General features: G+C 50.2%; 1 protein-coding gene across 1 annotated transcript; it reads left to right on the forward strand.

The window, feature by feature from the left end:
* Positions 1-789: 789 nt before the first annotated feature.
* Foxred2 (FAD dependent oxidoreductase domain containing 2) lies at positions 790-20,057 on the forward strand. The gene is made up of 8 exons (XM_004845687.3): positions 790-1,876; positions 3,609-3,860; positions 4,425-4,694; positions 5,519-5,685; positions 11,240-11,405; positions 12,338-12,579; positions 13,847-14,017; positions 18,399-20,057. Exons 1-8 carry the CDS (start codon positions 1,356-1,358, stop codon positions 18,653-18,655), a joined length of 2,046 nt encoding a protein of 681 aa, XP_004845744.2. The 5' UTR covers positions 790-1,355; the 3' UTR covers positions 18,656-20,057.
* The last annotated feature ends 1,868 nt before the right edge of the window (positions 20,058-21,925 follow it).

The raw sequence follows: 21,925 nt of genomic DNA on the forward strand, positions 1-21,925 counted from the left end.
TTGCCTACACTTCCAGCTATGCAAAACCTGCAAATATGCAAATCTCCAGTCCTTGCCTTTATTCCCCTTTTCTGTAAAACCTCAAAGCTTCTCCCAAGCCCTGGGAGTCAGGTCTCGAACCTCTTTGTCTGGGTTTCCTGATTAAAAGCGCCTTTCCTGTCCGCACCACTGTCCACTCCTAGAGGGCTGGCTGAGCCTAGTCTACTGGGACTTCAAGAACTGGGCTTTTGCCCCAGAGCTCAGTTAACAATCTTAAGCAATAGGTGTCATCTCTAAACGCACATTTGGCCAGCCACCCAGCTACATATTGGAAACAGCCTCCTTTCTCTGTTCTCCTGGTTACTGGAAGCCCAAATCAGCCTTGATTGCTACTCTGTAAACAAGACGCTTAATCACAGTAGCAAACGCTTGTTAACTGGTTTATGGGTCTTGGCTTCACCACCATAGATTCCAATCCCACAAAACCGGGTGGGTGGGCCAAGTAGTTCTAAATTATTTAGTCTCTGGCTACATTTGGGGGTAATGTAAAAACTGGGATTTTCTCCATATGTGTCCCCAACCCTCACACTGGAAGACACGAATCTTAAAAACAATCTCCCACTCTGTCTCACCCTAGCACTCCAGAGATGCCAACCCTCCCCACTAAGCTTCCGAACCCCACCCACCTAACCCCACCCTCCGTAGACGCGGGCAGCACGTGCGCACCGCTCCCGCGCTCGCACAGGGTCTAGCCAGCCCCTCCCGGCGTGCCGCGCGCCGAGCACGTGACCTTGCCCCCTCCCATTGGCCAAGGAGGAGGGGCGGGACTGCCGCCACCGCGCGAGCGAGCCCGCGCCCCTCTACTGCGGCCTGCAGTCTGAGTGGTGGGGAAGTTCGCGCTCCAGGGCTGCGGGAGTCGGTGGCCAGGGGCGGGTGCGTGGCCTGGGCACCGCGAACGCGTGGGCGGCAGCTACCTGCGCGGTTACCGGCAGGCAAGAGGGCACCTTCGCGTGCGCAGTCAGCGGCGGCAGGTGTGCTGGAGCATCCCGGTCACGTGACCCAGCCGGCGAGCGAGGTCTTGCAGGGGGCGGGGCCCTCCAGGGCACGCCTCCGGGGTCTAATCAGAGGGCGGAGGCGTGGCCAGGGAGATTAGTGCTCCTAATGGGTCCTGCTTGGGAAAGGCCCCTGGGTATGAAATGGGGTCCGGATTCCGGGACTGCTGCGTGCCCCAGATCTCACCGGGGAAAGACGGAGCTAGGGCAGATGAGCTCCAAGGCCCGCCCTGCCTCTAACTAGGTGTGCTTCCTCGGGAGCACGGGGCTCTCGCCTCCTGCTAGGCCTCGAGGTGCGAGGTGTCCCCTCCGGTCTGCCGCAGGATGGGCCTCTCTGCCGCGCTCTGGGGACCCCTGGGGCTGCTGCTATCACTCGCCCTGCCCCCGGCCGTGGGCGCACACACGCACCGGGACTACTGCGTGCTGGGCGCGGGGCCCGCGGGGCTGCAGGTGGCCGCCTTCCTGCACCACGCAGGCCGGGACTACGAGGTGTTTGAGCGCACGCCTGCACCCGGCAGCTTCTTCATGCGCTACCCACGGCACCGCAAGCTTATCAGCATCAACAAGCGGTACACGGGCAAGAACAACGCGGAGTTCAACCTCCGCCACGACTGGAACTCTCTGCTCAGCCACGACCCCCGGCTGGTCTTCAGACACTACTCGCGAGCCTACTTTCCCGATGCTGGTGACATGGTGCGCTACCTGCGTGATTTCGCAGACAGGCTGGGGCTCCATGTGCGGTACAACACAAATATTGTCCATGTCACTTTGAAGAAGGACTGGCAGGCCTGGAACAGCCACTACTTCATCCTGACCAATCAGAAGGGCCAGGTGTACCAATGCAGGTAAGGTGCCAGGGTCACCTGCTAAGCCAGGAGGACCTTTCCTAGAAGGAGACCACCCCTGTTCCCCTGAGATGTGCGATGAATGGACGGAAAGGCATTTCACTCCTTGCTCCCACTGAAATTCAATGCCAAGAGGTTTGGCTCAGCCACCATGTAAATGTGCTCTTAAAAACTTGTGGTCAAGTGTTTGGAAAATGCTAACAGTTTCCTTCTATCAGGATTTGTCGTCTTTGTGTTCACTGAGATGCTCCCGGGGTTGAGTATTCAGCATAAGCAGTTTAGCCACAAACCCTTTCTTGTAAGAGCCCCTCATAGAACTGGTGTTTCCAAAGGCTGGGGAATGTGGGGTCAAGTGTCCCACGAGTATCAGATCAGCTTAGTGGGATTTCAGAAGTGAACAAGAGTTGGAGGTCCAAGTAGTGCTTCCTAAGACTGGTTTTAGCCAGGTGTGGTGGTGAATGCTGTAATCCCAGCACTCAGGAGGCTGAGGCAGGAGGATTGCCACGAGTTCCTAACCAGCCTGTGTTACATAGTGAGACTCTGTCTCAAAAAAAAGGCCAGTCTTAGTTTGCTTTGACTTGGGAGGCAGCCTTATACTGTGTGTACAGTGGAGCACTCCAAACTTCCTTAATCATCACAAGAAGGCGGGGAGTTTGTCAGTCCCCATTGGACACATGCAGACCTGAGGCTCAGAGGAGTTAAGTAGTCAGATGCTGTCACATAGCTAATACATGGTGGAGCTTCGATTTGAGCTCATATTTTCTGACTCTAAAGCCTGTGTTCTTTCTGCTGCACCCACCCCTTTGCTGACCATTAGCCTTGCACCTGCCTCCAGGCAGTGCTTAGCCAGTGTTCACCTGCCTGACACCAGGGCCAGCACTGCTCCTTGCTTGTGCCGCTCCAGGCAGAAGGCCTTGTGCCAATTTGTACTCTTACATTTTAGGCAGCTGTGCCACAGTGGAGGAGAATCCAAGAGGAGCAGAGCAGACAAGAAAATGAGAACCAATGGGCTATATGTGCCCCTTCCATAGCCCAATCCATTCTGCTTTGAAACTGCCCTGTGGTTAAACTGTTCTTCTGCAGGCTGGCAGGATCCACCTCCCTAGCCACCCACCACCAGATTGTAATCCCCACCCATCAATGAGCAGGACTTAGGAATCAGACTGATCTGTGCTCATATTCTGGCCCTGCTGCCCTTGGAATTCCTCTAGGCTGTGGGCTGCAGGGCCTGTGTCTCCACCTGTAAAGCTGGCCACATAATGCCAACTCAGGCTCACTTGGGAGCAGGTGTCGCGATGCACAAACCCACTAGCACTGGGCTAGTACCCAAGCGCCACTGGGTAGGTAAGTGTCTGTGCCAGGCACCATAGAGGGGAAGCGCAACGTCAGACTGTTCTCATCCCCCAGTGGGATACTTAGTGCCACTGCCGTGATCAAAGTGAGAATTTTTCAACTTCTCATAGCATCATATTCTTGCAGTCAGAGAGTGAAGTTAATGCCTACATCTGGTGTATTTCCAGCCCAGCATGAAGGGAAGTATACAGCTGGACTTCGGGCTCAGGGAGAGGCAAGGGTGGTGTTCCAGGTACCCTGCGATAGGTCAGTATGGTGAGTGAATGAATGAATGCCCTCCTGTTTTCTTTAGGACCCAGCAGTTGAGGTGAGGCAGGAGAGCCCAGAGAGTGATGTTCAGAGTGAGACTCAGCCATCTTTCCTCTGTCCCCACCTGCAGCGTCCTTCTTGTAGCCACAGGTCTGTCAGTCCCCAACCTGGTGGACTTCCCAGGCTCCGAATATGCGGAGGGTTATGAGTCTGTGTCCGTGGACCCTGAGGACTTTGTGGGTCAGAACGTGCTCATCCTGGGTCGGGGGAACTCTGCCTTCGAGACAGCGGAGAACATCTTGGGTGTCACAAACTTTATCCACATGCTGAGCCGCTCCCGGGTGCGGCTGTCCTGGGCCACCCACTACGTTGGAGACCTCAGGTATGCTGCATCCCTGCTTGTGTATTCCATACCCAGCATCAGGCTGTCTTGCATTACTGTAATGAAATACCTGAGGCTGGGTGGTTTAGAAAGAGAAGAGCTTCATTTAGCTTATAGTTATGGAGTCTGAAAGTCCAAGCCACATGGTGCTGGTTCTAGAAGTCTCCCCACTCCCAGGCATGCATCACCTCCTAGCAGATGGCATTGTGGTGACAGTAGTACACAAGACAGGGACCTGTCCCACGGTGAGACAGGAAGCCAGAAACAGGGCAGGGGCCAGACTTGTTTCTTTCATAACACTAGCTGCAACTCCTGGGTTATTCAAGAAATACCTTCATCTCTTCCCAGGGTGGTGACCCGGTTATCTCCCGCTAGGCCCCACCTTTTAAAGGTGCACCACCCCCTACTGGGGCCCTGGGAGCCCAGCTTTCAATACGTGAACCCTTGGGGACACACCACATCCAAACCCTAAACGGGGCAGAACCTCCTCTCACACCTTTGCTGAACTCACCAGCCCTGCTCTGAGTCCCCTTGTCCTCTCCTTGCATTCTCCTGGGACCCCAGAGCCATCAACAACGGCCTGCTGGACACCTACCAGCTGAAGTCCCTGGACGGGCTTCTTGAGTCAGACCTGAGAGATCTGGCCATCGTGAAGGATGCCAAGGGCAAGTTCCACATCACCCTGGGGTTCTTCCTGGAGGAGACCAATGCCAGCCGGAGTGCCGACGCCATCCCCCTGCCCCAGGATGACAATGACAACTTTGCCATGCGTGTGGCCTACGACCGGGTCATCCGCTGCCTGGGCTGGAAGTTCGACTTCTCCATTTTCAACCAGTGAGTCCAGACTGGGGAGGAGGTAGCTCTCTTGGTAAACCCTTCTGACTCTCCCTGGGGGATGGAGCAGCCCTCAGTGAGCCCGGGACAGGAGCTGTCTGCTGTTGGTCCTAGGTGACACTGAGCTCCTCTTCATCCAGGCGAGGACCCCCACCTATGATGTGGGCAAGCCAGCTCAGACATGCGGTGTTGAACTTGCACAAAGGCTAGCAGCACAGGGGCTCAGGGCCCAGGCTCAGGATCAGCCTGAGGGTCTCTGGTGACCCATTCTGTGAGCTCTAGAAAGGTTACTTTCCCACACACACCCCGCTTCTTCATCTTTATAGTGGGGTTAACAGTCTCTGTCTCATACAGTTATTCTGAGGTTAACATAAGAGTACTTAGCATAAACTGTATGCTCAATAAAAGTTTGCTAAAACCATTTGTAATTGTATTTTGAAGAATTGCTTCACTGAGCCTGGTTTTTAGATGATGCTACCCAATATTGTGTGAGTGTTGGGGTTGAACCATCCACCTAGTCTCTCTCATTTGCCTCGTGGCCAGGGTACAAGAGGACAAGGGCCTGCCCAGACCCTCTTTTCCCATCAGGTGACAGCAGAGTTCAGCGTTGGTCAGGCTTGAATGCTAGGTCTGTTCCTGACCTGCCATGTCCTTGCCCTAAGCCTCAGTTACTTCACCTGTGCAACAGAGATGATTACCCCACTTCCAAGGATCACGGTGAGGTTAATAAGATGAGGGACAAAAAGGACATACTCTGTGCTGGGCCTGGAACACGTGCTTCATCCGCGGCAGCTGCTGTCACTAACAGCCCTGTCCACTCCCAGGTCCCTGCGACTCTCCTCTGGGAGCGAGTTCAGCAAGAAGTACCCGCTGATCAGAGCAAGCTATGAATCCAAAGGAACCCGGGGTCTCTTTATCCTGGGTACTGCCAGCCACTCGGTGGACTACCGGAAATCAGCAGGGGGCTTCATCCACGGCTTCCGGTACACAGGTGAGTCTGGCTGGGAGGTCTGCTGTCCCCAGGCGGAACCACTCTCATTATTACCAGGGCTTAAAACATGCTTCCGATTTCCAGGAGCATTAACAGGATTGCTTATAACCTCCCTGACCAGGGCCCAGCATCAGCTAAAAGTAGACACCTGTGTGGTGGCTGTGATGTTACGACCCCTGCAGGCCTAGGAGTGCAGCATCCCTGAAGCGAGGTCTTGCCTGGCTCAGCCCCTGCTGGGCATCCCTGACATTGGAGTTGTCCAGGAGGTGGCCTCTCCACCCTCGAGGGTCACTGTGAGGGCCCCAAAAGGTCATGGCTGGGCATTGGGCAGCTCTGAAACTTCACACACACATAGACTCATTGGGTGCTGTCAGATTTTGTTGAAAGCTGCAATTGGATTATATCAATTAGTTCTTTTTCAAAACTCAGAACTGAAGGTATAAATTTTCTGCTAACTTGACCATGTTTGCATGTAAATACAAAAACAGTTTTTAAAAAATTGTTTGACTATTTAGGGGTCAAGGGTACATAGTAGGGCTGTAGAAGGACATCAGAACCAGCAGGTAAATGTTAAAAATAAAACACACCTTCTCACGATTTAAAAAAAAAAAATTTGTTTGACTCATTGCACAAGAATAACCCCCAACCAGAAATTGCTGCTTTGTGATTTTTAAGGAAGTAGAAAATGAGAGCAAAAAATGAATTCTCACATGTTGGGCACTGTCAGTAGGCCGATCACTGTGAACACATGGCCTTGCAGTGTCACCAGCTCCCTACGGGGTGGCTGTGAAACCTTCATACTTACTTTTCCCATTCATTCATTCATTCATTCATTCATTTACAGAGATCTTTCGCTGTGTTGCCCAGCCAGGCTGGTCTCAAACTCATGAGTTTAAGTGATCCTCCTGCCTTGGCTTCCTGATAGCCTGCACCACAGGTGCACCGTACCACCACACCCAGCTGAAACCTTCTTTTTTTTGGTACCAGGGATCGAACTCAGGACCTTGCGCTTGTGAGGCAGGCACGGAGCCACTGAGTTAAATTGCCAGCCCTTCATTTTTCTTTTTTTCTTTTGGTACCGGGGATCAAACTCGGGACCTTGCGCTTGCAAGGCAGGTGCCAGAACCACTGAGCTAAACCCCTGGCCCTCATTTTTCTTTTTTAAGAAACATCTGAGGGCCAGAGTTGTAATGATTTCTTCACTAGATCTGGAGCCCCAATTATTAGTGGAATAATAATTCTCCCAACTAAGACTGGTCATACTATGAAAAAGATTATTAGGAAGGATTGAACACTAACAACAGCATTGTAAATCTGAGTATCTCACACAAGAAGCTCTGGTTGCCTTAGACAGAATGAAAAGACTTAAAGCAATGCCTACTCTTCCGGCTCCAGCACCAGAGCACATATCCTATGCTGATAGCTTTGTGATTTGTAGGGAATAATTAGTGGTTTATGAACAGAAGTGAAGGAGAAAATGGCTGAGCAAGCATTAAACTGAATCTGAAGACCAAGTCCCGAGGTGAAGATTCATATTGTTGTTTTTTGTTTTTTGGGGGTTTTTTGCTTAAATTTTTTTATTGGGACATTTTAGGTATACAATACATTTACATTTATCATTGGGTGCTTGTACGTGTACATGATGTATCTTGGTTCTTATTTTTTCGCCATTACCTATGCGCCCTTCACCCCTCTGAAGATTCATATTGAATTCCAAATTCAGAGGAGCAGCTTCAGTTCTGCTGGAGCTTCACCCACCTTTTTTACCCCACAACAGAGACAGAAGTAGATTGAAGCCAGTTGACCAGGGTATTTAGCTATTAACTGAATTTCCCTGGGTGGATTCCACCAATCTAGTAAGGATTTAATTTAAAATGGTTAGTTTGCATTCAGTGGATGTAGAGTAAGTCTGTAACCCTCAAGTGTAAGGCATTCATTTGAGGCTCTGAAGGCTCCTGGTCTATGCAACCTAAATTCCTAGTCAGTCCAGTGTCGATGATATTAATGGCAGGGGGAGAGAAGAAAATTATAGTTTTCGTGTGTTGTGACACTCCTATACTCCCAGATACTCAGGAAGCTAAGGCAGAAGGATGGCATGCTCAAGGCCAGCCTGCTACCTTAGCAAGTCTCTGTCTCAAAATACGATAAACATTTTGAAGGGAGCTAGGGATGTAGCTTAGTGGTAGAGCACTTGGCTAGTGTGTACAAGGTGTAGGTCCAATCCCCAGTACCACAAAAGACAAGTTGGTAGTTTGACAAATGATGGTAGAAAGATTTTTTTTTTTTCATTTTCAAATTGTCATTTCTTTTTATATGATTCGTTGTTAGAAACATTGTTAGAGATGTGGGGTGTATTAATATGTGAAAATAAAAGTTAATAATGCTAGAACAGCTATGAATGTTGGCATAATCTACCTTTTTTGATCTTGAATAATGATTCATTTGGGTAAAAATTGGGGCCCGGGGATTTAGCTCAGTGGTTTCCGCCGCCTGCTGCGCAAGCACAATGACCCGAGTTCGATCCCCAGTACCAAAAAAAAAAAAGTCGTGAGTGGAGTTCAACCTCCTAGGAATAATAGCTGATAAAGATTATAGATGAGTAGTGGTGTTTTGTTTCATGTGTACGATGAGGATAATGTTACAGTGTTTGGGTTAAATATGGATAATGTAATTGTTAATGTAATGTAAGTCTTCATTTTTCTGAAGAAACACCCTACGGTCAGAGCTGTAATGATTTCCTCACTTTTAACGGAGTTGCACTGCAGACCAGGCTCTTTTTTCAAGTCTTCTCTTCTGGTTTCTCGATACTAGACCGGAGCCCTCGCTGTGGGGAGGAGCTGTCTGGAGTGTGGCGTGTTCCCCGTCCTGTCATGCACCTGGTCGGGAGTGACAGCCTCTGCCCCTGTGGCTGTGGTTCTTACATAAGCTCATTTGAGCAGCCCTGGAAATCAGCTCTCAACCCTCCTACACTCACACTTGCCTTTGCAAACAGGGAATGACAGCAGAAAGTCCGGCCAGCAGTCTCGCAGCCCCGCAGCTGGAGGCACCTGGGGTGGCTCCTCAGGCTGCTGCGTGGATGCTGTGATGCTGGGTGGCAGCTGCTCCTGAATTAATTATGCCATAAAAACTGCAAGGGACTCATGTCCGGCTTCCCGACTTTTCCATACATATTTAATCCGCTGCCTCATGTTACCTTAATGCTCAATTTTACATTTTACTGTCCTGCCAGTTTGGCAGAGAAAGCTGATCATGTTTTGCTGTTGATTTCCAGCCCATAGATCTCATACCCCACATGCGCTGTCAAGAAAGGAAACTTGGAAGAGGGCTGTAGCCATCTGCAAACCAAAATGATTGCCAGGCTGCCTCACTCTTGTGCCGAGGCCCTCCCTGTCCCACTGTCCTGGCGCACACCGTCCTGTCTGCCCTGCTTCCTCTGTCCCCCATTCTTCCCCAGCTCACACAACTTCATCCTCAGCCCTGTGAGACAGAGCCTGTTATTTCAACCCCATTCTCTAGTGAACAGAGAAGTTAAGTAGCCTGGCCGGAGTCACGCAGCCGGGGGATGGCAGAGGTGGATTTGAATCTGCCCCGTCCTACTCTAGAGCTTCCACGTAAGCACTAAGACTCAGGCAAAAGAGGACTGGTCCTTGGTACATGGGCAGCCGACTGCTATGGTCACTGAGCAGTTGACAGGCCTCCTAGGGGAGGGACAGCAGGGAGTCTTTCCCTCACTGTAAGAATCTGCCTAGACCTTGCTCATTGTCCAGCTGAGGAATGGTCCCAAAGGAAACAAGACAAGATGGCAGAGTAGGGCCCATGATTTAGCTCAGTGGTGCTGCCGCCTGCCTTGAAAGCTCAAGGTCCTGAGTTTAATCCCCAGAACCAAAAAAAAAAAGGCAGAGTAAAATGACAGCAGCAAAGATGGTGGCACAGACGGCCAGCACCTGGGAGGTAGGACATGCTAGAAGCCCAGTCCACTGGCCCCTGATTCACTCTGCAGACTGCCTCTGTCTTCCCCTCACCTGCTGTGGACCTCTCTGCCTCTCCTGACTGACTGGGCATCCTACCACTGGCCATGCTGACTTCCCATTGAGTGTATAGTACAAAAGTACAAAAACTAGAGCCGGGGATTTAGCTCAGTGGTGCCTCGTCTGCCTCAAAAGCACAGGCTCCTGAGTTCAATCCCCTGTACTGGGGGGAAAAAAATACTAAAACTATCTTTCTTTTTCTTTTTCAAATACTGGGGATGAAACCCATGGCCTCGCACTTGCTAGGCTAGTGCTGTACGACTGAGCTACATCCCCAGCCTTTTTTATTTATTTATTTATTTATTTATTTATTTATTTATTTTTTTGCCTTTTTTATTTTTTATGTTGAGATTCTCCTTCAGTTGCCCAAGCTGGCCTTGAACTTGTGATCCTCCTGTCTCAGCTTCCTGAGTACTTAGGATTACAGGTGTGCCACTGCAGCAAAATCTTTCTTTCTTTCTTCTGAGACAGTTTCACTGTAGTTTAGGCTGGCCTAAGACTTTTAATCATCTTGCCTCAGCCTCCCAAGTAGCTAGGATTACAGTTGTGTGCCTCCACTTCTGGCTCAAAACAACTTTTCTTTAAACAAAAGCTCTCATCCCCTTCTACCTGTGTTTCTCCCTCCCGCTGCCGACTCCCAGCACCTCAGCACGGCCTCCTGTGCTCCGTAGGTTGCATTAGCTCGTCCTCCCTGCCTTATCCCTGCCTCTTCTCCATACTAATCCTGCTCTTCACAATGTGCCCAGCACTCTCAGGACTTTCCCTCTCCCCAAGCACTGTTCCCTAGGTTCAGGCCACTTTCCCACACTCCCCTAGCTGTGCGATTCCAAACCTTCTGCAAAACTCAGCTCAGCCATTGTTCCTCCAAGGAGCCAGGCATCTAGGGAAGCTAATATTGCCCAGGCTCTTGGCTCCCAGGGTTCCTTTTCAGGCGAACCCTCTGCATGTGTCCTGGCCTTTAGTGCATTTGGGTGTTTTGTGGTTACTTTTGGAAGAGCAGCTGTCTGTGTGTGGTGTGCCAGTCTCATAGTGATGTACAGAAAACCATCTCCCTGCTGGCCTAGATAGAAGTTGATGTTACACTGTTACACAAATGCACAAAGCATCTCAAAATGGAACTGAGGAGCAGATTGGATTTGGGGTGTGAGAGAAGGGGGCAATCCAAGATTTCCACAAGGGAGTCCTTGGTGGAAACACGGCCATGTGTATGGGTCAGAAGCACCCTGTGTGAGGTGATGGCATTGGGACATCATAAGCAGATGGCCTTAAGCAGGAGTGGACAAGTGGGGCTGTGGCCAAAGCCAGCCGCACCCATTCTTTGGCCTATCACTTGCGGCCCCTTTCACCTAAGGCACGGCACTGAGTGTGTCCCTGAGTGGTGCACAGGCACACCGGGAGCCACTACTGTTCTGGCCCTTTGTGCAGAACCTTGTTAGCCCCCACTCTAAAGGCCTGTACTTCTGCCGGCGGAGCACAGGTAACATCTTAGTCTCTGATGCTCTGCTTCCTCCCTCTGGCCATTTCAGTGCGCGCTGTGCACCGGCTCCTGGAACACCGCCACCATGGCATCCCCTGGCCCTGCACCGAGCACCCCACCACTCAGCTGACCAACTCCATCATCCGGCGTGTGAACGAGGCTTCTGGGCTCTACCAGATGTTCGGGGTGCTGGCTGATGTCATCCTGCTGAAGGAGTGAGTGGCCCTTCCCATCCCCAACACCCCGCACCATGCTTCTTTCTCTGTCCTGTGCAGTGTGGCCCAGTGTCCCTTCCTAAAGTGAGGCCTTCAGGAGACAAAGATCTGTTCTGGTATTGAGTTCCCGCCAACTGGAGCCAGTTGGTCCTGGTCCTTATCAATCAGGTGTATAGTGGCACTCAGTGCCCTAGAAGCACACAGTGCAGAGCACGGCAGGGACAGGGCTGGCAGGGGAGGCAGGAGGGCCCTCAGGGCAAGGCAGGTGAGCAGAGCAAGAACCATCACCCCGAGGGCACAGCCTGATCCCAGCCACGTTGCCCAGTCCGCAGTGCTCAGTGCACAAACCTCACCTTATCCTTGAGCCCCCTCTGTCGCATCAGCACCCACACTGTGGGCAGAGCCTGCCAGCTCCACCTAATAGAGTGACCAGCTCTGGGCAGCTCCTCTGTCCGCATCCCCTCGGCTCTCACTTGTGCTGACACAGCAGCCCTTGCCACAGCAGCTGCAGAGGTCCCTGTAAAAGAGCAGTCATACTGATGTGGCCTCTGCTGCACACCTCCAGGGGCCAGCAGCTCCCTTCTCAGTCCAGGGAACCCATATTCTCATCAGGCACACAGCCCCCTTACCCCAGTTCCCCGTGACCTCCCTCGTCCCCCACTGCAGCCACCAGCCTCCTTGTCCTATACACAGCAGGGCACTCATTCCCTCCTTAGGGCCTCTCACTTACTGTCCTCAGCCTAGCGTGCACCCTCCCAGGTAGCACAGAGTTTCTGAATGTATCCCAGGTTTAGGGAGCACAGCGGCCACAGTGATACAAGCTGGTCAGGGTCCGTGCTGCGCACTGATGCCAGCAGGAGGAACATGCACAGCCTACGAAAACTGCTCCTCCCCTTTGCATGGCGCTGAGGTCCCACATTGCCCCCACCCAGGAACGCCACGGCATTTGAGTACCTGGAAGAGTTCCCCATGCAAATGCTGGCCCAGCTGGAGACCCTCACGGGAAGGACGGCCAAGCACGGGCTCTTCATCATCAACATGGAGTATGGCAAAAACTTCTCGGGGCCTGACAAGGACGTCTTCTTTCATGACCGGTCTGTGGGACACACAGAAGACGCCTGGCAGTCTAACTTCCTCCACCCTGTCATCTACTACTACAGGCACCTCCCCACTGGTGAGCCAGGACTTCCTAGAGGTGGCACCCCTGACACCCGCTGTCTTTAGAGTTGTCACTAGTAAGCTCTTGGAGAATTCCTGCAGCTCAAAGAAGGGGGACCCCTCAGGGACTCTGCCCAGAGACCAGACAGGGACAGAAGGTCTGAGAATGGTGAATGCCAATCTAGATTCTGCCGTATATTGTGACCTACCTGGGCCACACTGGAGTGTCATGATCGCCAGGCACCACACAGAAAGAGGGACACTGTTGAGAAAGCTGACCACAGTCGGGGAGGGGAACCTGCAGGCTGAATAGGAAGTGAAGGGGACAGGGAACCTGAGCTGGTAAATGATACAGAAAAGCTGGGCAAAATTCCCAGGTCTGTTGCTCTGTGACTTGGGGCCATCTCTCAACCTCTCTGAGCCTCAGCTTCCTCATCTGTAAAATGGGGATGATGTCAGTCCCTTCCTTGTAGGATTGTGTGGGGTGAGTCTGAGAGTGTATAGAATGCCCTTGGTGCTGGTACAGTGCAGCTGCCAGTAACGAACAGCCTGAGGAACATGACTTCCACTTCAAAGCCAGTGGGCAGCCAGGGCAGAGGGTGGCCCCGCTCGGGGCTGCTCCCAAGGGCAGAGGTAGCATCAACAGGTAGAAGGGACAGGGGTGCAGGTCTGTATTGAATATGACGTGGAAATGGTCACTTTGAGCCAAGTTCCTAGGACAAGGACAGTCAGGTCTTGGCTGGGCGGCCATTTGACCAGACACTATGGAAGGGGGTTCACAGCAGCAGGAAGCGGAACTTAGGGGAACCCCAAGATGTCATCCATGCAGGGCCTGTGGGCTGCTCACGGCAAGACCAGTTTTAAAGCAGCCACAATGGGCTTCGGTCCCATGTTCTCGGCCAAACACCACCTTCACATGATCATTCTCAGCCTCTGGGAAAGCACATGCACAGCTCTAGTTCCTTCCCCATGTTAGCTTCCAAGTGTCAGAGGGTGGGGGTAAATGAGCTGACCAAGCCCTTGCAGGTGTGTGTCAAGAGCACAGTAGATGAGTCAGGTGCGGTGGCACACGCTGTAATCCCAGCACTTGGGAGGCCAATGCACAAGGATCACCAAGAGTTTAAGGCCAGTCTGGGCTGCATAGTGAGTTCAAGGCCAGCCTGGACTACATAGTGAGACTGTGTCTCAAAAAGCAAAAAAAAAAAAAAAAAAGAGCATAGCAGGACACTGGGGACATGCAGTTGGCAGGGTTGGCCGTGACATGGCTCCCTCTCCCCCATCAGAGCAGGAGGTGAGGTTCCGCCCTGCACACTGGCCCCTGCCGAGGCCCACGGCCATCCACCACATCGTGGAAGACTTCCTGACAGACTGGACTGCCCCGGTGGGGCACATCCTCCCTCTGAGGCGCTTCCTGGAGAACTGTCTGGACACCGACCTGCGAAGTTTCTATGCAGGTAACTTGAGTTCCCAGAAGGACATGGGAACTGAGCTAGAGGTCAGAGGAAGGTGTAGGAGATCCACGCTGTGTGGAGTCTTCAGACTCAAAATCCAAACCCGGACTCCTGTTGCCTACAAATTGCTGGGCTAGAGGTTAATTGAAATCCCCTCCCAGCACAGGACCCCTCACACTGTGGAATAACGTCCTTAAAAACGACAGGAGCCAGGCATGCACACCTGCAGTCCTAGCACTTGGTGGTGCTGCTTTGTATTTGCAGAACTGGAGACTGAACCCAGCTACATCCCCAGTCCTTTTTCATTTTTTATTTTGAGATAGGTTTTCATTAAGTTGCCCAGGCTGGGCTTGAACTTGTCATCCTCCTGCCTCAGCCTCCCAGAACTCTGGGATTACAAGTGTGCACCACCACTCCCAGCTCATCCTAGTACTTGGGAGGCTGAAGCAAGAGGATTGCAGGTTTGAGGGCAGCATGGGTTACAAAGCTAGCTCAAGGATGGCCTGAACTACATAGCAAGAACCTATCTCAGAAAATCAAAAACTGAAGAAAAAAGAAAGACTGTTAGGAACAGAGGCCTGACACTTTGGAAAGCACAACCACGGCTGGGCCTGCTGGCCATCAGTGGCCCCAAGCCTGGGTCTGGACTGAGCAGCCCTCGGGTGGGGAGATGAGGCGGGGCAGCGTGGGAGGTCTGCTTAAGACCCTCAGATAAATCTTAGATCCCAGTGGGTGAACAGAAGCAAAAAATGCTGCCAGGGGGCCAGGGATGTAGCTCAGTGGCACCACGCCTGCCTGCCAAACACAAGGCCTGAGTTCAATTGTCGGTACCCCAAGAAAAGAACCAGTAAGAAAATGCTGCCAAGAGGGAAACAGAAGAGATCCAGGCTTTTGAGCCCTGGGTAGGGGAGGGGGAAAAAATCTTCCCTGAGAATTTCCAACCACTAGGCCTGATGTGGTGAAGAAATCACAGAAGCAAATGCGAACCTTCCCTTGAGAAATACACTTTAAAACTAGCCCTCCAGGAATTCCCACAGATGAAGTTCCAAGGAACAGGAATTCCCAGTGAAAATTCACAGAACACATAAGGGGACAGACCACCAGGAAAGAGTGTCAGCAGAAATAACCCATGGGATCAAACCTACAAACAAAGGCTGCAGGTATTGGAATGGTCAGATAGTAAATATATTCCAGAAATAAAATATAGAGAATATAATGAAGGGGAAAAAAAGATTCTACATTATGGCTGGAGTAGGTGTGCCTCAGAGCACTTGTGCAGCATGCTCAAGGCCTGGGTTCAATCCCTGCCTATGTATATGAAATATATATATCTATGAATATATGTCTATATATTCTATGAATATATATTCTATGGATATATATATGTACATATGTCCCTATGAGAGATTCATATATATAAAGGAGTAGAGACTACCATTGGGCAGTTTTGAGAAGAATCTGAATAGAACTTCTGAAAATGAAAAGAAATGAGAAGCTTAAGGCAAGGGTTTAGTGGTGCTTTACATGGAGATCAAGAGAATTGGTGAACTGAAAGATGGATCTGAGATACACCCAGGGAGGGACTTAGGGCGGGGGGAATCAATTGAAAGAAGCCAAGATTTTTGTCTTTTTTAAACACCTGAATGCCTAGAATATTGATTCCTTTTTTTTTAATTGAGAAAACACCTGTTTAAGACTGTTGTGTCAGACACTGCTCATCGCAAATCAGGTTAGAGTCTGATCTGGCCTAATCAGAGAGCAGGAGTCCTTGTTTCATCCTGAGTCTGCTTTGAAATAACACTGTATGTATTATGGGAGATTAAGTTAGTAATGTAAATGCACATGTACATAATACACATACAGTTAATTCATAGAGCCAAAGCAAAGCGACTTTGACGTACTGGCAGTCTGCAAGCCAACAACCTGGTCCATACACTGACCTGTGAAATTAGGCTAGAGTCCTCAGCTCCTAAGAAATGCCCCTCATTTCTCAAGGTTTCAGGGGACATTTAAAAAAATGCCAGCATCAGTTAGATGTGATGACACATGCCCACAATCCCAGCACTCTAGGAGGCTGAGGCAAGAGGATTGTAAATTCAAGCCCAGCGTGGGCAGTTTACTGACTTAGCGAGACCTTGTCTCAAAATTAAAACAAAAAAATTTTAAAGGGCTAAGCAAGCTCTGAGTATGGCTGCCCTGACCTGGGAGGAACCCTCCAACAGAGGGCCAGCTGGCAAAGTGCTAGGCTCCCTTTTGTCCCCTTAGCTGGTGTGTAACTGCCGGTTCTGGCCTCAGACTCTGCTAGATGTCTGTACCCCTGGGCTTTGCAGAAGGGGTAACATCCTCAGAAGGTGGTGCAGTCCTCCCTGGCATCTGCTCTCTTCCCTGCTCTGAGAGGGTTGCCATGCTCTCTCCTGCTGGGGACCTCGGTGCCAGGAACCAGCAAGAATACGGAAGCTGGGCATGGTAGCACACACCTGTAATCCTAGGACTTGGGAGGCCGACAGAGTCTGATTGCCACGAGCTCAAGGCTTGTCCATAATGAGTTCAAGGACAGACTGGAATATATAGCAAGACTGTGTCTCAAAAAAAAAAAAAAAAAAAGGGTAACACAGGAAGGGACATAATATGGAGCCTCTTTTGCCATGTTTGCCCTTGGTAGCCTCACAATATCCTTTATCACGTGCCCACTTCTTAAGTGATATAGAGGTTGGTGGAGGTGAAAAGGTTTCCCCAGAGTTGCAAAAGGACTCTAGTCAGGTTCTGACACTCCACCCTCCCAGCTTATCTATAACTCCCTCAGAAGACTGAGCCTACATCCATTTCATCGCCTGTCTTTTCAATCAAAGCCATGTAAGTATAGCAGTCCATCTTTATCTGCAGGGGGTACATTCCAGCACCCCCAGTGGAGGCCCGAAACCAGAGAGAGAAGCGAGCCCTGTGCTTGTACCACATGGCTCGGTGTCACGCATTAAGGCGCTACCTTGGTGAAAGCTTCATAGAGGCTCAGTGCTTTCTGGCACAACATGTCAGTGTTGGTCAGAACACATTTTCTGTTTATGAAGTCTTCCACAAATTTAATGCCTTCCCATCTGAACTGAGCAGGTACGTTGCTGTGTAATTTTGCAGCTTGAGGTGCAGCAGAAAAACTAGCAAGAATTTCTCTTTCCTTCCTCACAGTTTCAGAAAAGATGGGTTGTTCATAGATCTTAGCAACCAGGACACACAGGTCTCTATTAAGTCTAGAACTGTCGCCTTTTCAGTGAAAGGAAGTACTTTGTGGCTTCTCCTTAGCATATCCAAATTGCCACCATCACTGTTCTTGGGCTTTGGGGCCATTACTAAGTAAAATAGGGAACAGTAACCTGACAACTGAGATGGCGACTAAGTAACCAATGAGGGGGTAGCATATACAGTGTGGATAGACAGGACAAAGGGATGATTCTCGTATCAGGTGGGACAGTGCAGAGGGAGCTGGATTTGATCACATTGCTGAGAATAGCACACAATTTAAAACATGAATAGTTTATTTCTGGAGCTTGCCATGTAATATTTTCAGACCATTGTTGACTGTGGATAACAAACCACAGAAAACTACAAATAAGTGGAGAGCACTGTAGTTGTTTGAAAGACTTTTCTCCCATCCTCCCCACCTCTGTTCTCATTCCCTAGAAGGAACTGCTTTTAGCGCTGTGGTTGTTCCTTCTAATGGCTACACTGTTCTTGTGGCTTCTTTTGGTTGTCTCTTCAGATTTCTCAATAATAAGAGGGCTGGGGATTTAGCTCAGTGGTGCTGCCACCTGCCCCACAAGCTCAAGGACCCAAGTTCAGTCCTGGTACCAAAAAAGAAAAAAATGTATCCATGGCTATTTTGTCTTTCAGTCATCAGATTTGACATCCTCGCCAACTTTGCTGTGGCACAGAGAAGGATTTACATATTTTATCTTTTTTATCCCCTACAGTGTTTAGAACAGAACTTTGGCTGCAGTATTTACAACTCAAATATTGTTGCGGGCAGCTCTGGGCTCAAAAAGGGCTGCTCATGGGCAGCTTGCTCCCATCCAGGCTGGCTTTATGCAGAGCTTCTAGCTTAGCTCCAATCTCTGGGAGCTGGTCATTTCTGTGGTGTGCTTTCATTCTGGAGCTTGTTCTCCCAAAATGTCAAAACAGCCTCCTGTTTTTGGACCCTCACGGAGGCTCATAGTCCACAATCTCTCCAGCTGAATGTGAGAGGTCCAGAAAGGTCAGCTCCCAGTTTCAAGGGATGGAGGGTACTGGACAAGGCCCCCAGTGAGCCCTCATGCTGCCTGCAGCATTGATGGCTCTTCTTCCTGCCCTTCTTCCCACACCTCCCAGCCTGACTCCTTCTTTTGCTTTTCTGTAGAATCTTGTTTCCTGTTCACCCTCACACGCCAGAAGCTGCCCCCCTTTTGCCAGCAGGGTTACCTGCGAAAGCAGGGGCTTGTGTACACCAAGAGCCTTCAGCAGCACAGCGTGGAAAGCGGGCTCCTGCGGGACTATGCCACCATGGGCCAGGTCCTGGAGGACAGCAGTCGGCAACCTGGTGACCAAGAGCCAGTGAATCAGCCCCTGGGTACAGGGCATCTGATCCATCTTGACAGCAACAAAGAGGAGCTCTGACTGTCCTCTCCTAGGCTGCGGCAGAGTGGCGGAGTTAGGCCTCCTGTTTCGCTGCAGCCTCACACTCCCACAGACGTGTGACTGCCAGAGACCATGCAGGTTCTCGCCATGGCTGCACCAAAGCAATCATCAGGGCATAGAAGGGCTGGGATGCCCACAGTGCAGTGGCCTTCCCTCCTGTCTTGGTCCCTGAGTGCCAGGTGGCAAGGTCAGGAGAAGGGCATCCTCTGCCAGCTGTGTGCTGCCTTCCACAGCTATCTCGTCTCCAGAGGACCGTCACTGAGCACAGAACGGCCCATCCGGTCCCCTTTGAGGTCCCATCTGCTGCTTTTTCTTCTAGCCTAACCCTTGGATGGACCGGGATCCTGCCTGTGGAGCATTTCACAAGTGAAACCCATCCTCATCTTCATAAGGGTATGCAGCAGGTGCTTTAAAACAAAAGCTCAATGTCCTCAACAAGGTAATGGGCAGATGGGATTGTCATCCCCAGAGTGCTGCTGAAGACCCCAGCCAGGAGGTGTTGAGTCCCTCCCAGAGTCCCCAGCCACGAGTGCCTGTCTGCATTCTCCTCTTCATGCTGCCTCATCCACAGCTTCATCATGCTGCCTTGCCCATCCTGGCCCCTGCTCTCAGGAGGGCCTGGACTTACCAACAGAACCCAGGGCGATAGCTCTGGCTTATCTCATGGACACAGAGGGCTGGCATGGGGCAGAGAGGACACTCCCTGCAAGGTATCAGACCCAAGCAGGTTCCTCCCTGAGCAGTAGAACACAGGCGCACAGAGCACCCTCTCCCCAGCATCACCCCCCTGAGGAATCCACACCTCTGTGACCCTCTTGCCCCATGCCCTCCTGCGTCCTGAACCTGCCCAGTCAAGTACAGTGAAGCTGCTTTTCCGCTATCCTGTTCACCATGTGCAGAGAAACATTGGCAGAGGCTTTCGGAAGGTACCAGTGCATTCAGCTCCTCTTCCTTGTCCTCGGTCATCTGGCACGCACTCGCCCCTCTGGTGTTTCAGTCTCACTTGGGAGTAAGCCATGGGAAAGAGTTTATCCACTAGGCAGTCGCAGTGGTTTCCCAGAGCCAAGGATCAGCTTCCTCGATGGTTGTCACTAGTTTTTCAGGGATCCACTCAGAATTCCAGAGACATGGGCTTTCTAGACCCAGAGCTGCTTCCTGAGAACATCCTCATCCTCTCGGCTAGATACAAACCCCCAGCCACCTGGCCCACTGTCCATGCACAGCCTCCTCCCTCCGGTCACTTGCACAGTCCCAGTAGGCGTATCCTGGGAGGAGCTGTTCGTCCCATGACCCCACCAGGAAAATTTGCACAGGGTTTCTTGTTAATTCCAGGGTGCAGCATTTACTGTATTTCATATAGATTAAATGTGAACCAAAATTGGATGCTGTTATCCCACCCTGTCATTTCCAAAGCATTTTTTAAATGAATCTTTTAATTAGGGCTCTTCCCGAACATCAAATCCTGTTCCACACATCTCGCCCACCCAGTTACTGAGGCTGGCTGAGCCACTTGTTCCAGTAAAATTGTGAGGCGCTGTAACAAGTAGTTGACTGACACCTAAATATGAGACATCTGCTGCATTTCCCTTCATCTGCCAAGTTGTCAGTCCCATGAAAATACCAGTCAGCCTTATTTGTTTTTAATAAGGCAGAATTCCACCCTTACTCAGTTCATGAGATACGTCTTCCTCGACTTGCTTTTGGTAAATTAGTACTGTAGCTGTACAAAAATCATGGCCACACTTGCCAAGTCCCCACAGGACTTGTTCCTAACAGGCCTCTCCCCTTTTCTTACCTGACCTCAGGTGCTGTTGCTTTGGGTGGCTGGCGCCTTCCTGCTGTGTTGGGTTCCCATTTTTTAACCTCTGCCTCATTTCCTTTTGCTGGCAAGTCTGGACAGCCCAGTAGCACAGCTCATGTTTTCCAGCCGGCCCAAGTTCCTCTGTTAGTGAAAACCTGACTTTGTTCATTCCTTTTTTCCTTAATATGAGAAGTTACTGGTACAAAATAGACAAGTCAGGGAAATAAGCAGGAGGCCAGAAGGCAACTCTGTTTTAAAAAGAGATGATTTAAAGAAGAATCACAAACCAATTTTTTTTAAAAAAGACTGCATGGAACTTTGCCTGAAATGTTAGCCTAGTCACTTGAGAATTATTTTTTTTAAGTTTAAACCCCTATTTCATACTGTATACTTTGAAGGTAATTCCAGATAAAATTTTTGAAGCCTTATAGAAACGGGTTGAGTAGGAGGACCATAGTCAAAGAAAAGACTTTCCAAGTTTAAAAGCAATAGAAGATTTCTCCAGAGGGAAAGATTTAGCATTTCCAGGGATACCCACTGAGCCCCTAAATGTGACTATTTTATAGAAAATGATAAGGAGAAATAGCATGGGCAAATATAATTATGGGAGAATATAACAAAATATATTAGTAACTTACTGAAATAAAAGAAATACGAAGAACTGTTCGGTAAACTACCCAGTAGACTGTTACATAGCTCTGAAAATGATCACGATGAAAAACTAGGTAATACAAATGCATATGTAATCAAGTGGGAAAAAAGCAAGATGTAAAATTACAGTCCCAACTACTTGAATTACTTGTAACTGTAAAGACAGAAACCCATGTAGCTGGGGATGGTGGCACACACCTGTAATCTCAGCACTCAGGAGGCTGAGGCAGGAGGATCACTGCACATTTGAGGCCAGCCTGGGCTACACAGTGAGACCCTATCTCAAAAAAAAAAAAAATCCACGTGCAGCAGAAAATACAGAAAGGAAACATCACAATCTCAACACTGGTTAGATTGGGTATAGAGGGTTATTTTTTCTTTTCATTTTCCTCTTTTCAAGTTCTGTGGTTATATTCCATAGTGAAGTAAATGCAGTTATCCTCCAAAAACTTCTGATTTTGAAACTTGGAATTGCCAGGGCAAGTGGACACAGGAGCCCTTCCCAGCAGACATGTTCAGGCAGTGTCCTTGTAGTGTCCCCTTGGAGCCACTTCCTTCCCTGCCAGTTGGGAAGAAGCAGCACCAAGTGTCACAAGTTCAGCTAAAGAAATGAACTATGAGCAGTGTATGTTCCTCTCATGGAGTCTTGTTACTAGCTGAACCAGCACCATGGAGATCTCTGGAAACATCTTCCCTCCCAAGTGTTAGAAAATGAAAGATAAAAATCCTTACTTGGTGGAGCCTTCCTGTGTTTAGTCTCCAATGTACTGTACAGCCCCAAATTCCTTTTATCTGGT

This window comes from Heterocephalus glaber, unplaced genomic scaffold (assembly GCF_053883595.1).
Source record: "Heterocephalus glaber isolate CG9 unplaced genomic scaffold, H.glaber_assembly_v1.0 deba00001444, whole genome shotgun sequence".
In the NCBI taxonomy this organism is placed as follows: Eukaryota; Metazoa; Chordata; class Mammalia; order Rodentia; family Bathyergidae; genus Heterocephalus; species Heterocephalus glaber.

What these genes read in the sequence shown, in the direction of transcription:
- Foxred2 (XM_004845687.3), top strand. Translation starts at nt 1,356, where the DNA reads ATGGGCCTCTCTGCCGCGCTCTGGGGACCCCTGGGGCTGCTGCTATCA. An exon ending in CCACGGCTTCCGGTACACAG is followed by an intron (nt 5,686 to 11,239) that starts GTGAGTCTGGCT and finishes TGGCCATTTCAG; the next exon opens with TGCGCGCTGTGCACCGGCTC. An exon ending in GATGTCATCCTGCTGAAGGA is followed by an intron (nt 11,406 to 12,337) that starts GTGAGTGGCCCT and finishes GCCCCCACCCAG; the next exon opens with GAACGCCACGGCATTTGAGT.